Source organism: Magallana gigas, chromosome 2 (genome assembly GCF_963853765.1).
Source record: "Magallana gigas chromosome 2, xbMagGiga1.1, whole genome shotgun sequence".
Lineage (NCBI taxonomy): Eukaryota > Metazoa > Mollusca > Bivalvia > Ostreida > Ostreidae > Magallana > Magallana gigas.
In genome coordinates, this window is record NC_088854.1 from 44265722 (window position 1) to 44283627 (window position 17906).

At 33.9% G+C, this 17906-nt stretch overlaps 1 protein-coding gene across 1 annotated transcript; it reads left to right on the plus strand.

The window, feature by feature from the left end:
• Positions 1–63: 63 nt before the first annotated feature.
• On the plus strand, positions 64–13371 carry LOC105319585 (thrombospondin-type laminin G domain and EAR repeat-containing protein). The gene is made up of 9 exons (XM_011417190.4): positions 64–308; positions 4196–4719; positions 9303–9414; positions 9981–10124; positions 10439–10704; positions 10837–11023; positions 11286–11515; positions 11825–12012; positions 12737–13371. The coding sequence occupies exons 1-9, from the start codon at positions 206–208 to the stop codon at positions 12999–13001; spliced, it is 2019 nt and encodes a 672-aa protein (XP_011415492.3). The 5' UTR covers positions 64–205; the 3' UTR covers positions 13002–13371.
• The last annotated feature ends 4535 nt before the right edge of the window (positions 13372–17906 follow it).

The following is a 17906-nucleotide window of genomic DNA, read 5'->3' on the forward strand; positions in this document are numbered from 1 at the left end:
ATGATATTGGCGAAAGGAGTTTAAAAAAGTTTCAAAGGTTTTAATTATGGCAATCAGCGCCATATTGTAGAAAAATCTCCTTATCGCGTCAGCAATCATGTGATGATATAGCTTGTATTCATTGGCTTGTTCTTTTTTAACGGATTGATCGGAGAATTGATAAGAAAGAATGGAAAAATTAACTTAATTTTCATAGAAAGAAGCAATGGATCTAATTCTGGTGCTAAAAAAGATATTATTTTTAGTGAATTTAAATTTAATTTGCAAAAGAGTCCACGGGAATATTTCAAGCCAGACATCGTGTGCAGGTAAGCTTTTACTTTTGCCTTTTACTTTTGCCGACTTCTATGTGTGTGAGATTGTAAATGATAAAGAGATCTCCAAACATAATACCTGGCGAAAAATGCAAATCTAAATCTAATAGATGGAATATTTGCCTACATCAAACAACGAAATTTTCATTTAGATCGCTTTGATATCTTTTCTCTCTTTAATTTCTGAGGCGATTTTTTCTGACACATAAATTAAACAAATAATCAATTACTATTAGTAATTAATTGCTTGGTATCATTTTGATAATTGATATAGTGATATTGTTTTATAAAAATTTTATTTGTTTGTATGATTTATCCTGACCGATATTCTAGAATTTTCTCCTATTTTGACAATTAAAAAAAAAACTACATGTCTCTTTTGATGCCAGTCAAAAAAAAAAAAAAAAAAAAATAGAAGCATCTTTCATTCGATTTAATAAAGGTGGCTCTATAATCCTACAAATTAGAATATTTAACTGGTTCTTTTTGTCGAGACTTCGTGGGGCAAACCTCATTTCTCTTCTCATGTTTTAAATGTTGCTAAACCAATTGGTTACAGACACGTCCATTGAACTGCTCTTAATTTGCACATAGTCAGGTGAAATTTACAAGGATTTTCCGGAACAATATCATAAATATTTATTCACCGGAGGGTCGATGGAATACTATTCACATAAAATAAGATTATTTACTTTCACAGGCGAGCGGCAATTTCCTTCGCTACATTAAAGTTTGTTTACATGCAAATCACATCTACATGTCGATTCATTAAATTATTCAAGTCCACATACAAGCTGTAATGAACCCCAGACCGATCACCAAGGGCAGAAATTACAACAAGCGTGGGATGGCCAGAAACTGTATAATTCCCTTTCTTTAAATCGATAATTACCTTTTTTTGAGGTTTAGGAAAATGAATTAAAAATGTTTCTATATACACTGTAAAACCTTTGTAAAAAAACAAGAAGGTCAGAATTTGCTTTAAAATAACATTTTGAAAAAAAAATGATGCGAGTACTAAATGCATAGATACATTTAAAAAAGAGGAAAATCCTTTCAGAAGCAAATTTATCGTGATTTGAACTTTCCATTTCTTAAATATCGTTGACATAATGGTAAAGATTTATTTAACCGACTTCTTCTATTCGAAATATACGTACATGTAATTTTTTTCCTTTGCAATCTGAAAACAAATATCAGATATGCCAACAAGATTCAAATAAAGTCTTCAAAAACTAATCTTTAAAAAAATCTTTTTCTTGAATAGTGCATTTAGCGAATGAAGTTGCATCTGTCATTGGCACAATTTAACTTAATAATTGGATCTTGCCTCTTTTAAAAAAAAATCTGTTGCTAGATTGATATTTATCACAAAAATCTGATTTGTTGCAAAAGTAAAGTTATTGACTTTGTCGAAATTCAGCTGTACCGATTCGTACCCGTATCCAATCAAAAACCGTCTTATAGGTTATCCATCATTTAACCTTTTTACCAACCATAAAACATCAAATACCCAAGTTTTGTCATTTTTAAAAACTTAATAATGTTCACTTCAAAATAATTTTGCATGTAAAACTTTGATCTAGCGCATTTTAAGTAAGACATCAAGATTTTCTTTATTTCCTTAACATGTAAATTCTCAATTACTCGCCATTTCCGCGGTTTTAAATGTTTTCAAATCGATAGTGACGCACCATTTGGTGTCTCAATTGTGCTTTTAAGAGCACAGGTGTTTATTGTGGGCCATTTCATAATGAAGTCATGCCAGGCGAAGGGTAGTTCACTCACGTTTAAGCCGTCTCTATTAAGAGAAACTGCGACTTAATTCATAAATAATCAAAAAATTACATCTAAGATTCGAAAATATTTCAAACCATTAAGTCGCAATATAGAAGTCATTATTTATGATGTTTCGTTTTGTATCAAGATATTCATGCCTCATATCTTTTGAAATTTTATGTCGTTTTCAAAAAGTTCAAATGACTGTTCTTTCGTCCAAGTAACGAGCAGTCAATTAAATGTGATGAAATTAAATGAAGTGACACAATCAGCGTTCCTTGAATTCCTTCCTTTAAAGAAACAGTGACTTTTAGTTTAATTTGACATTTTGGAATCAAAAGGCAAGATCATTTACAAAGAGATCGTTCAAAAATCCAATTAGGTTACTTTAGGAAAGTGAAGAACTTTAAGGAAGAAAATCAGCTGGTACCTTAACACAAGTCGGGTCTAAAATGAGCTTGAAGCAAGTTTTTTGGGCTAAAACTTGATGAATTATGAATAAGCGATCAAAAGAAAAAGAATAAGGTTTCCAGACCAGTCTGAGTTAAATGCCGTGTTTGCCCTGTCCTTTACGAACAGAGATGACTTTTAAATGTCGTTTGGCAGTTGACGGTTTGCTTGTCCAAAGGGGCGTGTCGTCAGTGTGTGTCGACCCGAGAAAAACACGTGTTTAAATTGATTTAATTGAATAAGACAACTTATGTTTGAATTCAACACTTTTATTCATCTCATTATTTTAGCATTTGGACGGAGATACCCCTATTGCATTACGTTTTTTATGAAACCAAAGCAAACAGAACGCTCCTGGAGATTCGCCACCCCTTTACCACCCCCCGAAAACTCCTCCGAGCGTACCCTAATCAGGTGTAAACAAGAAAAGATCATTCGATACAACAGACTCAGGCATCTCCGATAGCCAAGGTTAATGGTCAGGCGACCAATCTTAAAGCACTGACAGTTCAACAAGAAATGTTGAATCATAACGGTTTTTTAACCATCATACAGCAATTAATAAAGTTTTCGCTACTTAGGTCTTACTGTTCTTTTTAGATATAACTGTGCTCAACCTTCTATAACTCTTTCTATGTATAGTTGAAGAAATAAATGGTTTTTGCAATATTCAATCACATGTAAGTTTATTGGTTAGGTTCCATATTTTGAAGTACTACCCTTTGTTCAAATTAGGATCTCCTCGATCATTTTTACTACAATGTATATTCAAACATTATCGAGTCACAGTGAAATATCAAGCGCCACAGTAAGTTTCTCTGCGCCACAGTAAAATCCACCACACCTCATTAAGATCCACCACTGTTACAAGAGTCTTCTCGGAAAGCGGAGATAATTATTAATGAAAATAGAAATAATAAGTGTTATAAATTGATTGTTGTATATAGACCGATCTCTGTCATTATGGCCTTCTAAAACGTGGCAAGCTGTGCCAATTGTTATTTTTAAATGATGGACAACTCTCTTACATGTGTTTAATGTATTTATAAGAAATAAAACACCAACTTGTGCGCATGTGTACAGAAACATTGATTGCTTGGAGTGCTCAGTTCATATTTATGAAAATGATTATTGTTACGTAAACTATTTTATTCTTCATTGCTTTTGTTGCATAGGCGTCGGAAGCAAATTGAGAGTGGGGGGGCTAGACTAATCCTCAGAAATATTGAGAAAAAAGTAATTCCCAAAATCATGGAAATCCTAATCCGTGGGGGGGGGGGGGGGGGGGGGGGAGAGAGAGAGTATACCTATACTTCCAAAAAAAAAAAATTATTTACCCAAATTTTTTTTCCCAAAATTAGGAAATTCCTAATCCGTGGGGGGGGGGGGGGGGCTAGTATGCTTCTGAATCTAACTTTTCAATCTTAGGAACAATAATCTTTCCTGCGAGAAAAAGTGGGGGGGCTGAACCCTCTATCATGCTATGTTTCTAATGGTTAGGTATAACTTTGCAAAAAAAGTGGGGGGGCTAAGCCCCCCCTAGCCCCCCCGGTTCCGACGCCTATGTGTTGTATATGCTCAAGCTTTTAAAATTCCATGTGATTTTGTGAAAAATATAAATAATACAATACAGTTTATAATCTTTGTTTTAGGAATTTTACCGGCAGACCTTCTGGAAGAGAGTATACCAAAATACGGGTTTCTACCAAATGGAGTCAGCGTGCTGTACGATACTAACAGTCACGCGCATGCGTATAAATTCTCAAGAAACAATATAGACTTACAGTTTCCTGTCTCCAAAGTCTTTAAAAACTGTTTGTATTTTCCTGACGAGTTTTCGATATTCTTTGTGATAAAACATGAACCTTTGTATGATAAAAAGGAATGTATATTACATATAGGACAAGACAATACTACTTTAGCGTCAATACAACTCTCTAGGAAATATATAGTATTGACTTACAATAACAGAAAAGTGCAATATAGAAATTTCGCTTTGAAGGACAAGAAATGGCATTCTGTCGGATTCAGTGTGTCTGCTAGTGATATTACTATGACAACAGACTGCGTGAATAAAAGAAGAAAGAGATTAAAGAGAAAATGGCCGTCAAATCTACCACTGAAGAACGCCACCTTTCAAATTGCAAGCTGTGCGCCTGCGCGGGGAGTAACGCTGGTAAGATATGACTAAAATGTTGTCTTGTTCCTATATATAAAAAGAATCATAAACTGGGTTACGAAATTCTAACTATGTTTCGTTGGTGTTGCTTCATGTCAAGAGGAATACAATTATTATAAATATTCTTAAAATTCTAATATGCATTAAATGAATGTCAACCATTCCAGGGATCAGCAGCTGCGAGCTTTTAAACTCGAAAATTGAGTAATGTTCACTAGTCAGGCACACTCTTTTGGATGAGATCACTTTTTTTTAAGTTTCTCCATATAGAAGCGACTGAGGGTACCAAATTTTTAATAAGATTTTTTCCAGCGCTGCTGTTTCGTCTTCCAATATTCAATATTTTGTGAAATGTGAAATTTTCGTTTAAATGTTAACAAAGAATCAAATAAAACCACGCGTGTGAAAATACGTGTATGTTTTTGATAAACTCTGTACATGTTGAAAAATTAATTAGCACATTATTTAAATGACAAGGCAAATGTTTTAATGTACAGTAATGTAATTAGCATTCCAGTGATAATATACTTATATATTTAACAAAGGTCCATTTCGTGTGTATAGAAACAAATAAAAGTAAATACTAGTAATCGATTTAACCAGTTATGTATTTCATCTGTATAGCACATTTAGCTATATTTTTTATCTTGCTATGGCTTAGAAAACAGAATTAGTTTTTAAAACGAAATTGAGATGACTATTTTTAATTTCAATATCGGCAAATTGGCATGTCTTTCTCTAAATTTTTCAATTATTCATTTATTCATTTGATATGACTATTTCAATTGTTTATATGTGTTTTTATGTGTTTTATTTAAAGACGAAAATGTAAGCTAGAATATTTCGGCAACCATTCTGCTGTTCAAAATACCCCCCCCCCCCTCCCCTTCCATACAAATAGTGCTTTCCTCCTCCTAAAATTTTTACAAGCAATCACCTATTGAAAAAATGTACATTTTCTCTCTTGCAAAACTTTTACAAAATATATTGATGCATAACAGGATAACAGACGTTGGAACATGATTAAAGTGCGATTAACTGAGAATATAAGTACATTTTTACATGTATATATATTTCATTTGTATCTTCTGTATGAATAACGTTCTATTTAAAGCCAAATTAAGAAAACTTGAATATTTAGATAATAATTTTTGCCAACATGCATGCAGTTTTGTTAGCTAGTATTTGTATTTTAGGTTAATAAGATTTTTTTAAGGAGGACGTCGTCCTGCAAGACATATATATAATGAATGTTAAGAATTAGCATATTTGCGTAGGATCCATTTGTAAATACCAGCATGCGAAAGGACCGAATCAACCTCAGTCCAGCGGGTCGTTCAGTTGTACATGAACGCAGATGTCTGGCATGTCAACTTGATGAAGTCCCTGTTATGAATTAAATATATTTTTCCCAATAGTCATACTGTTATCTGAAAACCTTTTTTCTCAAGTTATCATTCTTTTTTTTCTTAGTTTTGAATTGCGTACATTTCCCTTAATACTCGAAAATGTAGGAATTTCATTATTTGGGCCTTTTTCCTCCAGTAATCAATCTTTTTTTAACACCAAATCATATTCAAAAATGATTCTGAAGAATTCGAAGTACGTGTTAATACTATTAATAAAACACACGAGGCTTTTATTAAAAAACCACGATTTATTTTTTTTAATTCTCAATATAAGCAACCGATTAGGTACAACTAAAACTCACAACGCGTCTCAAAGCTTGTATATGCGTTGCGTCGCATAACGACTTTGTGTCGGAGTATACATTTCACAGGCGATAAGTTTGTTTGTCCGGCTTATCTTAGTAAATAATTACATAATGTATCCACCGCAAAGTCTCCTTACAAGATTTACAAATTTAGAACATAAAATTCTCATTTTGACGCGATGTTAACAAATTGAATACCTTCAAAACGATAGCTTCGCCATCGGCTACTGAGGAAACCGCGACAGTACTTGGCTATGTTGCAAACTGTCGCCCATTTATTTGAATTTCTAATGATTTTGAAAAAAGCAAATTTAAAAAAAAAAATGAAGAATTGAAATAAATTTTGCTAGTGCTGATAAACTTTCCATACTATTCTTCGCTGATTTTATATTAGAAAGACTTATATGATTCTTTTATTATGTGACATTTTTGTATGTTAGTACTGTTCTTTACAAAAACTTATATTATTGGAAATTATCATTTGTTATGCACATATTTTGGTTCTCAATAACCTAAATTTTAGTAAAGAAAAATACATTCTTCCATTTTGACAGCCATATTGTATATTTAACTTCGAGTCGGCCTTAAATTTATCATTATTACGAAGTAGAAATGATATAAATATTATATATTATGGTAATTCATGTTCATCGATACACATTATTATAATGTGCTGGTTTACATGCAGTTAATCATCAATACCCAAAAATAAGTTTAAGTATATGTATTCCTATTTTATATTTGTTTCCTAACTGACGGAAAATTGTTTAGTTTTTTGACTAACAAAAATATTTTGGATATTTTTTTTTTTGTCTGTCATTTAGATTGGTTTTGATTTTAGCCATTTTAAGCTAGCTTAAAAGGAAAAATTGAAAGTCTACATTTATAAGTGACATCTTCGAATTCCCCAGTCAAGGGCCTCTGATCCGAGCGGATCTGAATCTCTTGACTAGGGAAGATGCCTAATTGATTTATCTTGACAAAATTGAAGAAATTCGTTAGAGAATTTAAATCTTTTAAGACTGACACCGATTTTTTATACATATTTCAACTAAATGAAACAGATACACATGTTCCTTGATAAAGAGACGATTCTCTCAGATTGCCATTTAAGGCTAAATAATCCTTTTACAGATTTTTATCGAATACCTCGCCACGTGTTAAAGCAATATCGCCACAAACTGACAAAAACCAGGAATTCAAATGAATTCTCATTTCTTTGTCAGCACCAGTCAGTTTGCGTCTTAATGGACGCGTGTTAATTTATTACCTATAGCTTTAGCGGGTATCACTTTTATCGTCGGTTAAATTACACAATAAGAGACACCGCAAATAAATAGTTCGCTGACAGGCGAATAAACGGCAGTCCACAATGGCGTTACAGAAATCTTATGTCCCGATTGATATCCTCCACTTGATCTCAGTGCAAGTTTATTCAAATGTATTTTTTTACAATCTGTTAATTGCTAGGTATTAGTAAACACGTGGTGTAATTTGTGCCTAATTGATTTCAGACTGTACCTTCTAACGGGTGTTTGCCAATGTAGTTTGATACGGCCACCCGAAAACTTTCAAGAACCATCCCCATCTAAACAGCTTCTTTAAAGAAATCTATTAACTTTGGATAAACACATATTCACATCATAATTGATATGTAGAAAGTTCAGTTGTTGATATATGGGGCCCAGAAGATAATGATATATGCGGCCCCGCCTAATGATACCTTTGGTCGTGAAACTGATAGTTTCGGTAGCGCGTTTGACCGGGGTTAACCCAAAATCAGCCACCAAAAACCTCAACCTAATAGATGTCCTCAACTGCATGACAGGTTTATCTGTCTTGCTGAAATATTTGGGAAAAGGAGACATTAGATAAATTTACCGCAATTTCAAATATCTTGAGCATGTTATAACAAACCAACTTCTAAAGTCTGTTATTATCTTGCACCCAATACGTTTTCCATTCATAAAACGGGGTATATGGGGTGGAATGAATGGCTTTCACACAATTTATGGCTCAAAATGAGTTCTAATGAAGCACAAGGGTTTACCGCATGCCAAGTATTCACTTCCGTTTCAAAATGGTGTCAAGTTAAAAGATAATTACACATAAAGAAAATCAAATGGAAACACATGATTAAATAATAATATTAATTAAAATGTATGTTACATTGATATTGTACGTATTTATATATACAGTACATATATTGATCATTAAGCAAAATATATTATACATGTATATACATACTGTAGATTCCTTATTTTACGCGAGTACTTAATTCCGCGATTCATAGGTTTTCCATCAAATCGCGAGAACATTAAATCGCGAATGTCAAAATTGTATCATAGTTTCATGTAGTTTACACATAGGCGTCGGAACCGGGGGGCTAGGGGGTGGGGGCTTAGCCCCTCCCACTTTTTTTTGCAAAGTTAGACCTAACCATTAGGCAAATAGCATCATAGAGGGTTCAGCCTCCAAGCAAAGATAATTGTCCCTAAATTTACCTTGAAAGAGTGAGAAGTTGGAGTCATATGCATGCTAGCCCCCCCCCCCCCCCACGAATTAGGAATTCCATGATATGGGGGGGAAAAATTTTGGTAGGTAAGAATTTTTAGGATTTCTATGTTTTGGGGGGGGGGGGGGTTTCTTAATATTTCTGAGGATTAGTCTAGCCCCCCCCCCCCCTATCAATTTGCCTCCGATGCCAGTGTTACATATGTTTGAAAATTAAAAGCGAGATTTTAAAATTCGCGAGACGGGCTTCTCGCGATTTTACACGGATATTAATTCCTCGCGTTTAATAAGGAATTTACAGTATTGGTCGTGGATACAAGAATTTATATCCATTTTGATTGTATTTATGTAGGGACATATAAAAGATCTTATATTTATCCCCGGGGCTGATGCAGCTGTCAGGGCATGTCCCCCAAAGACGCCACAACATCGTCACCTTGACAACCGTTTACCGGCTGTACCGGGTATGTATAAATCATTCACGTGAATCATGTCATACACATGTACATGTTTCGTTTAATAATATTCCATAAGATGTAAATAATGAGTAAGATATTATAAGGAATACAACTCAATATTGCAAATCATCGATCTGCAATCATTACAGGACGATTGATTGGTACGTATAGCCTACAGACATTTTGCATGATATTGTGCACGGCTGCTTCTGCTGTTTCTATATAGCATCATGTGCAAATCTATATGAAAAAGTGCTTATTTATAATAATTATATCGTGAAAACGTATTCATTAATAAGACTTTATATCAAATACAACATATAAAAACAAATTAAATTACTCGATCTTTTTAAGAGTCATAGATCGATATTGTACATGTAAAAGGTTGGGTACCATGGGGTTTTTAAAAAACTTTTTTGTTCTTGTTTCTATGCAGTTATTGTTGTGTGTGTTTGTTGTTTTTTTATATATTTTTAGGAGGTGTCTTTTTATGCTTCTTTTTCTGGTAAATTCTATTGACCTGTGAGGTTGAGTTTTTACAGTCTAGTTTATAGAGTTATGTACCCTTGTAGACGTGTATCGCATCGGATCGCCGGGGCCGCGCTGGGACGACTGTACTTGGACGGACGTGGGGGACATCGCGTATGACCTTCACGCCAAGTCCCTCAAGGTCTGTGTCAACGGCATCTGGCAGCACGTCACAGTCAACATAGAAGGTATACCACATCCCTACGGTATACGATATCATCTGAAACTTACTGAATTGTGACTATTGGTCTAACCTGAAAATCCTAAATAAAACATCAAAAATGTGCAATTCTTCTTCAGAACATGCTTTATTCGTGCACAGTCCATTGAACTTCAGATTCAAGGCTCTTGAAAGATAAAAGAATTAAGTTAAAAACTGCTGTCATTCATTTACTACATACTTGCCTTACTCTGACAACAGTTCTTAAAACTGATAAACATATTTTACATGACAAATAATTTTTTTTTAAAAATTACCATTTGATATATACTTGCTTATAAGCCCCAACCAAAGCCCCGGAACTGCCCCGGAGACTGGATTACATAGATTACTACCAGGACATCCGGACTCCCGGGCCCTCCATTGACGTAGAACTGTTCACTATTGACGGCGAGGGGACGTTCGCCGTGTTTGCGTCAAGCCGACCCAGGAAATCTAAAAAGGATATATCCATTGTATACAAATGGAGGAAAAAGAAGTTTGTTTTTTACCAGAGACTGAACACGGACGCAGCACAATGCTGGAAGTTCTTTGCTATTGATAACAATGTGAGTTTTTTTAGATTATTTTTTATGTTTCACTGAACACGTGAGCGATCCTCGTCATCATTTTATGGTTTTGAATTTTCCAGATTCGTAGATAAGTACATCCTATACCAAACTACGTCCTTTCAATTTCAGTTTTTCCTTGCAGTTGCCAATTACGGAAAGGATTCGAGAGTCCAAGGAAATTCCACCATATTCAAATGGCACAAGCGACGAAAAAGATTCAAAGAATTCCAAATCATACCGACTTGGACGGCACGTGACTTTGAGCATTTTGTGATGAATGATAAACATTATTTGGCTGTTGCTAACCACGCAAAAGGTATCCTCTACACATTATATTATCATTTTTCTTAATTATCCTATATATGATTGAAAGTGTTGTTCATAGAGAATCGACAAATTCAGTATATACATATTTTTTCCTTGCATTGTTTAAGGCAATGGTACCTATAAATTACTCTTGTAGTAAAAAGTGTGTATATTTACAGAAATAATGCATACATGTACATTTATTCCCAAGAGAATACCAAATAATTGAGAATGAATGAATTATATATATATTTTATTCCCCTTTTTGAAAGGTTCTAGCCAAATGGTTGACTCAGGGATATACATTTGGAGTACGAAACTTCGGCGGTTTAAATTATTCCAAAACATCATGACAACTGGAGCATATGACTGGACCTACTTTTCGGTCAATGGATACCACTTCCTGGCGACTGCGCAAGCGTTTGATGGCTTTAGCACGCTAACTGACTCTAGAATATATGTCTTGCAGGACAAGCAATTTGTTTTGTTTCAAACGATGGAGGTTACTAACTTTATTATTTCTCTATACTCCTTCTTGGAAAAAGTCAGCAAAGTAATATTATATGATTAAAGAATGAATTTAAAAATAATTGTTTATTTAAAATCCCAATTTGTTTAAAAATTGATTTTTTTAATATTTGACAAAAGGGCGTAATAATAAAACGTATGCATATTCTAATTATTAAAATTATTAGAACACTGCTGTTTTAAAATTTTTTTTTGGAAGAGAGTGGTGTCTTCAAATTATTATACGTTTTTGTCTTTTATTTTGTGCTTTATCTCAGATTTTTTCCTACTTTAAATTTTGCAGACCAATGGAGCTACGGACTTGGAGTATTTCCAGATTGGAGACTCGGTCTTTCTTGCAGTGGCCAACGCTTATAACTACGGACCCCAGAACATCAATAAAAAACAGGAATACCTCACCAACTCAACCATTTACAAACTAGATAAAGGGAGAAGAGTTTTTAAAACCTTCCAAACCATCGAAACCTTCAGGTAAAACAACTCAAGGGGACAAAGAGAGACAACTTGCCTAAGGTAGCTCACCGCCAAGGGCCTATATTTTGTAGGACGCAAAGTCACAAGATGGCGAGTTTACTGTTAGATAGACTTAATTGAATATATTAATCGAAGCTCAGTTGTTAAATCATTGTGCTTGTAAACCACAGACACGCAAAAGCTTAAGCTTTACTGATTCAGAATTTGAACTTTAAAAAAGCATACCCCCCCCCCTGCAGTTGAGTATTTTTCTTATATTTGACTTTTATGCTTCTTGTGCAGTATGCTATACTGTTTTAAGGTAAAGTGAGCAACCTTAACAGGGTAAAAAGAATGGAAGCGGCTATCCCACTAGTCTAAAAAGCATTGACACATTAAATAATAATTATACTTTATTTAATGTACATAGAATCTGCACATGAGAATCAATGTATCAATTTGTTACACATAATACAGCAAATCTTTCTGATTTTGATTTTGAACAAAGTTAACATAACTTTCTTTTCTTTTAGCCCCCCCCCCCCCCCAATAAAAATCCTTCACCCTTGGTTATGTGTGTAGTATACAGTAACACGCATTCTCATGTCTCGTTTCTACGCAAGCATTTTTCAAGGGGATGAAATATTTGGTTTCCACTTTGAAGCTTATCCTGCTTAACCCTTAAACAGCTGGGTCTTGTTTTGCATCAGAACGCGTGACTGATCAAAGTCTCTTGTTACAGCGCAGTGGACTGGGAGTTCGTAACCATTGGAGACGAGCACTTCCTCATTGTCTCTAATGCGCAGAACCGTGCTTTGGAAGGTGATCACCTGACAAGTATCTACAAATGGCGGGGTGTGGAGAAGTTTGTACGAGTTCATCAGATGGACGTTCTGCCGAATACTGACTGGGAGGTATTCACGGACAAACGAGACGTGTATTTTGTCTACTCCAACGCCAAAGGCAAAACTTCACAGGTCTTGAAGGCGGTCTTTACGCCATCTTGACCATAGCACTCTTTAAAACACCACTATGCAATTATACCTATGTTCATTAAAAATGGTACAAATTATTTATTCTATGCACAAGAATGGTTCGCTTTAAATGTGAATGGTAAATGTAAATTAATATGGAAATGAATCAAGGGAAACATAATGAGCAGAATTCAGAATTGTGTTTGAAAATAATTATCTTGCTTAATTACAATCCATTTGTTAAAGAAATGATATTTGATTCAATTAATGTTTTCAACAAAAAACATGGTTTTCAGGCTTGAAATCGCAATGTGGATGACATTTATTTATTTTCAACTCCTAGGTATTACGATTTGATATACAATTGTTGTTTATATTTTTTGTATGCTTAATACTCACTTAATAAAGCGTTTGAATTTTCTCGTTTTGATTTTTATTTTCCCGACAATTTTTTTGTAAATCCAGAAATAAAAACAGCCTATTGTATTCAAATTTACATTAACTTGGAAAAATTTGTAATTATAGTGAATAAATATAAACCCGAATATTTTAAATGTATCCACGTGCCTTAATATACAAGTGTAATCTTGAGCATGTTGAATGAAATGTAAGCATAGCAGAAATGCTACAGATTCTTGCTAACGACATCAATTGGACACCTTGTCATTTATGAACAATTCCTAATGATGGAAGTAAACAAACGGCGTGTGGAGAGGTCAATGGGGCACCAGAACAGCCGTGTGTCACCTGTATCCGGGGGACACGAAATCACACAGACCTCTCTACACCAAAGACGTCGGACGGTCATCATAGAGTGGTTCACTTGTAACGGTCCCTGGGTCCCAAGGGGAATCGTGACTGCTTCCTCAGATTTCTGTTTTATCCTCATTCTCTTTTATGATATTTGGGTGAAAGGGTTTTATAAAGGTTTATCACCCTCCTTTTTTGAAGGGTTTCTTAAGTATAACAGTTAGCTATTTTGAGGCAATAATTGTGTCATTTTATCAATGAGGGCATTAACGTTTTTTAGGTCGGGACTGTTGATTTTAAAGTGGATCAAAGTATATTATAATTTGAATACTTTCATGGGTTTAGAATTTTACAATATTTAATATTTAACCCAAAAAATAGTTTTTGAAAATATTTGGAGAGGCAAAGAATGTATATTATAAACAAACAAACAAACAAACAAGCGGGATTTGAACTCATGACTTTCAGGTTCGTAGTAAACCCTCTATCCCACTTCTGTGCTGTTAGGTGACAAAACCCGGAAAGAAACCACTTTATTTTATTGTTTAATTCGATAAACATACCACCTTAACTAACATAATTTCAGTGAAATTATTTGAAATTGCACAATACTGGTATTTGATTACTAGCCCGATCCATTGGCGGATCAAGAGGGGGGGGGGGGGGGGGGGGGGTCCGGGGGACATATGAATTTTTTGGAAAACTTGTAATGCCTATTTAAAGGCAATTTTTCCCATTTATACCATAAATACTTTAATTATCTCAAATAAATGCTTTTAAAATTGCTCATTTAAAGAATTTCTTAAGCGGGTTATGCTATTTTTCTGGAATGCTAGCTACCTTCATACCTGAATCACAAACGAAGCCTTTTTTCCCCCCAAGAATCAGAAATTACGTTACAAAAATACCATGTAAGGGGTTTATATGTAAACTATTATGTAAATTTATGCACATTTTTCACAACTTTCTTGAATATGATCGCATCTGTACTAGTGCCGGGTGATGTTGCGCACCCATTACAGAGGTCACATCAAGTTCCCTGGGACGACTATTGCTTGTACCATTGTATTACACATGTACAATCTATTCAGCAGATAAAGTATCCCCATTTTTTGTCATTTCCTATCATTTAGGCCTTTATTTAAGAAGGCAGTCAATAGAAATCAAAATCGATAAATAGTTCAGAATTTAAACATCAAAGACATAAAAAAAATTACCAAAAAATTCATATTTATAATAGCTTGTCGTAATAAGTCTGAATCATTTTTGTTTTTTGTTTTTAGTGGTGTTTCTTTCTATTAAGCATAGACGCGCGTTCTCATTGCTGAGACTTGTTTTTTTTTCTAAGGCTAGAAATTGTGCAAATCTTCCTTACCTAACCCAAAACGCTTAATAAATGCAGTGCACTCTGATTTTAAAATAATTATAAAATACAAGTAGATATTGACGAGATAACTGTTAATTAAATTTACGCATGAAAAACGTTCAAAAGGCCTTGTTTGTTGAAAAAAAAATGAATTTTGCACGTATTGATTATCAATTGGAACCCCCCCCCCCTTTTCCAAATTGCTGGATCCGCCTCTGAGATCTATGAAAATGCAGTGATTTCAAATTAGTTAATACTTAAAGAAATCATCGTGGATGAATATTTTACCTGTTTTACCTCAACATTACTAAATAAAAGCATCTGAAATTCATTTTCAAATGCTTCTTTAGAATGTGATACTAACAATTTATTCAAAAAAGCCTTTTTGAGGATGCCGAAATCCTGCATAGATACAAACACGAAGAAAACTGATTGGAAGTGACACCATCTTGTATTACAATTTATATATTCGGTCAAGTAAATACTCACAGTAAATGATTTCGTAGTTTTTTTCCGAAAGGCCCGAGAGGTTGCGATTGTTACAAATCAGTCAATAATACAAGTACGAAGGTGTATGTTTGAAGAAAAAATACAGCATTTCTGTAGTTTTTACGAGTAAAATTTTCAATCGGGAAATGACATATAAAAATATGAAATTGATCCATACTTGCAAATATTTGATTACATTTTATGAATATATGTAATAATATTTGATATAACCATCTTTAAAGAAGGTATACAGAGCTGAATTTATATGCAATCCCCGGATTGTGTACTTATAATTAGTAGAGAATGGTATGAAAACTTCCGTCTGTTTTATAGGCCAATGCAGATCCAATTCGCAGATCTTCTTTTATTTTAAAACTTGCTTATGCATTAAAATAAACACCATCTCAGGACGTTTGGGAAAAATGAATGATAAGTCATAGAAATACAATCAAGGTTTCTTGAATTTTTAAAAAATGAAATAAAATTTCTAGTACTTCCTTAAGCCAATGGCTACTTGCTTCATGATAAATCTCCGCATTATCATCAACAAAAAATCTGGGTTTACACAGTTCATTTCTTCCGCTCAAAATAAAACTTAATTAGGCCTAAAGACTTTAATTAATTCTACCGTCAAGATGATCTCTTTATTTCATGATTTAAAACTAACTCCGGTTCAATGTTTCAACATATAACCTCCTCTGGACATGGACAAATCTAAACAGTAAAAACAAAAAACATGTTTAACTAATTAAACGAGAATTTACTTTGCATTAGGAAGAAGAAAAGAATTGGATCTGTCTCCTCTGTGCTATAAGCAAGGACAATGACCGATACTTACAACAAAACATGAATGTGGAGGGAATGATCGACACAAAAATCCCCCCGAGTCCCGTTCGTCACTAGTTAGCAATGATTACATCAACTAATTCGCTCTAGCATACGAATGTCGAATTTTAGAGTTTAGTGAAATTTCTTTTTAAAAGTGTTTCAAAGTATAATCCGTTGTTTGTTAATTTTATTTCTTGTGAAGCAGTCAATTATTTTTCATGGAAAAGGATCTGTATAAAGTAGTTTAGAAACCTTTTTTTACTTGTAAAAATTGTTTAATTGTGCGTATCATATGGTTAGGGCACATATTATCGTGTAATCAATATATAGGAGATTTTTAAAGAAGTTCTATAAATGAAAAACCTTCTCCCGATATTAGCCATAACAGTTGCCATGTAATGACAAAAAAAATAGAAAAGAAGAATAAGTAATAAATACCAAAATCTCTTAGATTTACTAATTTTATGAACCGTTGAGAAAATAAAACAATTCATATCATGAGAGAAGAGTATCTACCTGAAAGAAAATTTATTTCGCAATTTTTTTTATTATAAAAAAACGACCAGACATCCATTTTTAGTTTCCACAGTACAAGGACGCAAAGAGGGCCATAATAAATAGTAATACAAATAGTAATTTATACTTATTAAGACGAAGTATTTTGACGATTTTCTTGAAATGCAACCATATTTTTTTTTAGCATTTTAATAATTGATCATTGCATGCACTTTTCACAATTCTTACATCATGTCCCCTTGTATGGACAATCCAGGAAAAATAGGACCCCGCGAACACAAATGAATCTGGATCAAATGGTCGTGTAATGTACATTTAAGTAAATAATCTATACTCAATAAAATCGACAACAACAAAAATTGACACGAGTAATCTTTCGAAACACCGTGGCGAGGTAAATAGAAAGAAAAAAAATCTATTTTTAGCGAGAGATTTGGTCGGAGACAAGCAGCGCGTGGGCGTCCGGGTGTTCGCGTAGACCCGTTTATTACCTTTATAGGGCGATTTCTTAGACGACCGACATAACCCATTCATCACTGCGGGTGGGGAGTCCAGATACAATGTAATGGGTGCAAAGAGGCCCGGACCCTGTGACTGTACGCCATGACATCATATCGTGCGATGTAGGCGCATGGATATAAATGCAACCTTACTATAAAAGCTCATCCATATTTGTTCATTGTTTTTCCCATGTCATATTTTGTTTCTTTTTTTATCATTGTTGCCTACAGTTAGTCATACTTATTTGCTGCACCTTTCTAAACTACCCACTTTTGGGTTTTTTGTGTCGCGCCCTTTCTACATTTTATTTATAAGATAATGCAAATTAATTTTGGTCGATTGTCTTATCAATTTATAAAATATCAATTAAAATAAAACAGAATTGTTCGTATAAGGTATTTGGTTGCAAAAGATATAATGAACTTAGATAGTTTCATTAATTAGTTGTTTTGGGGGGAGGGGGTCAAGTTAATATCTCAACTGCTTTT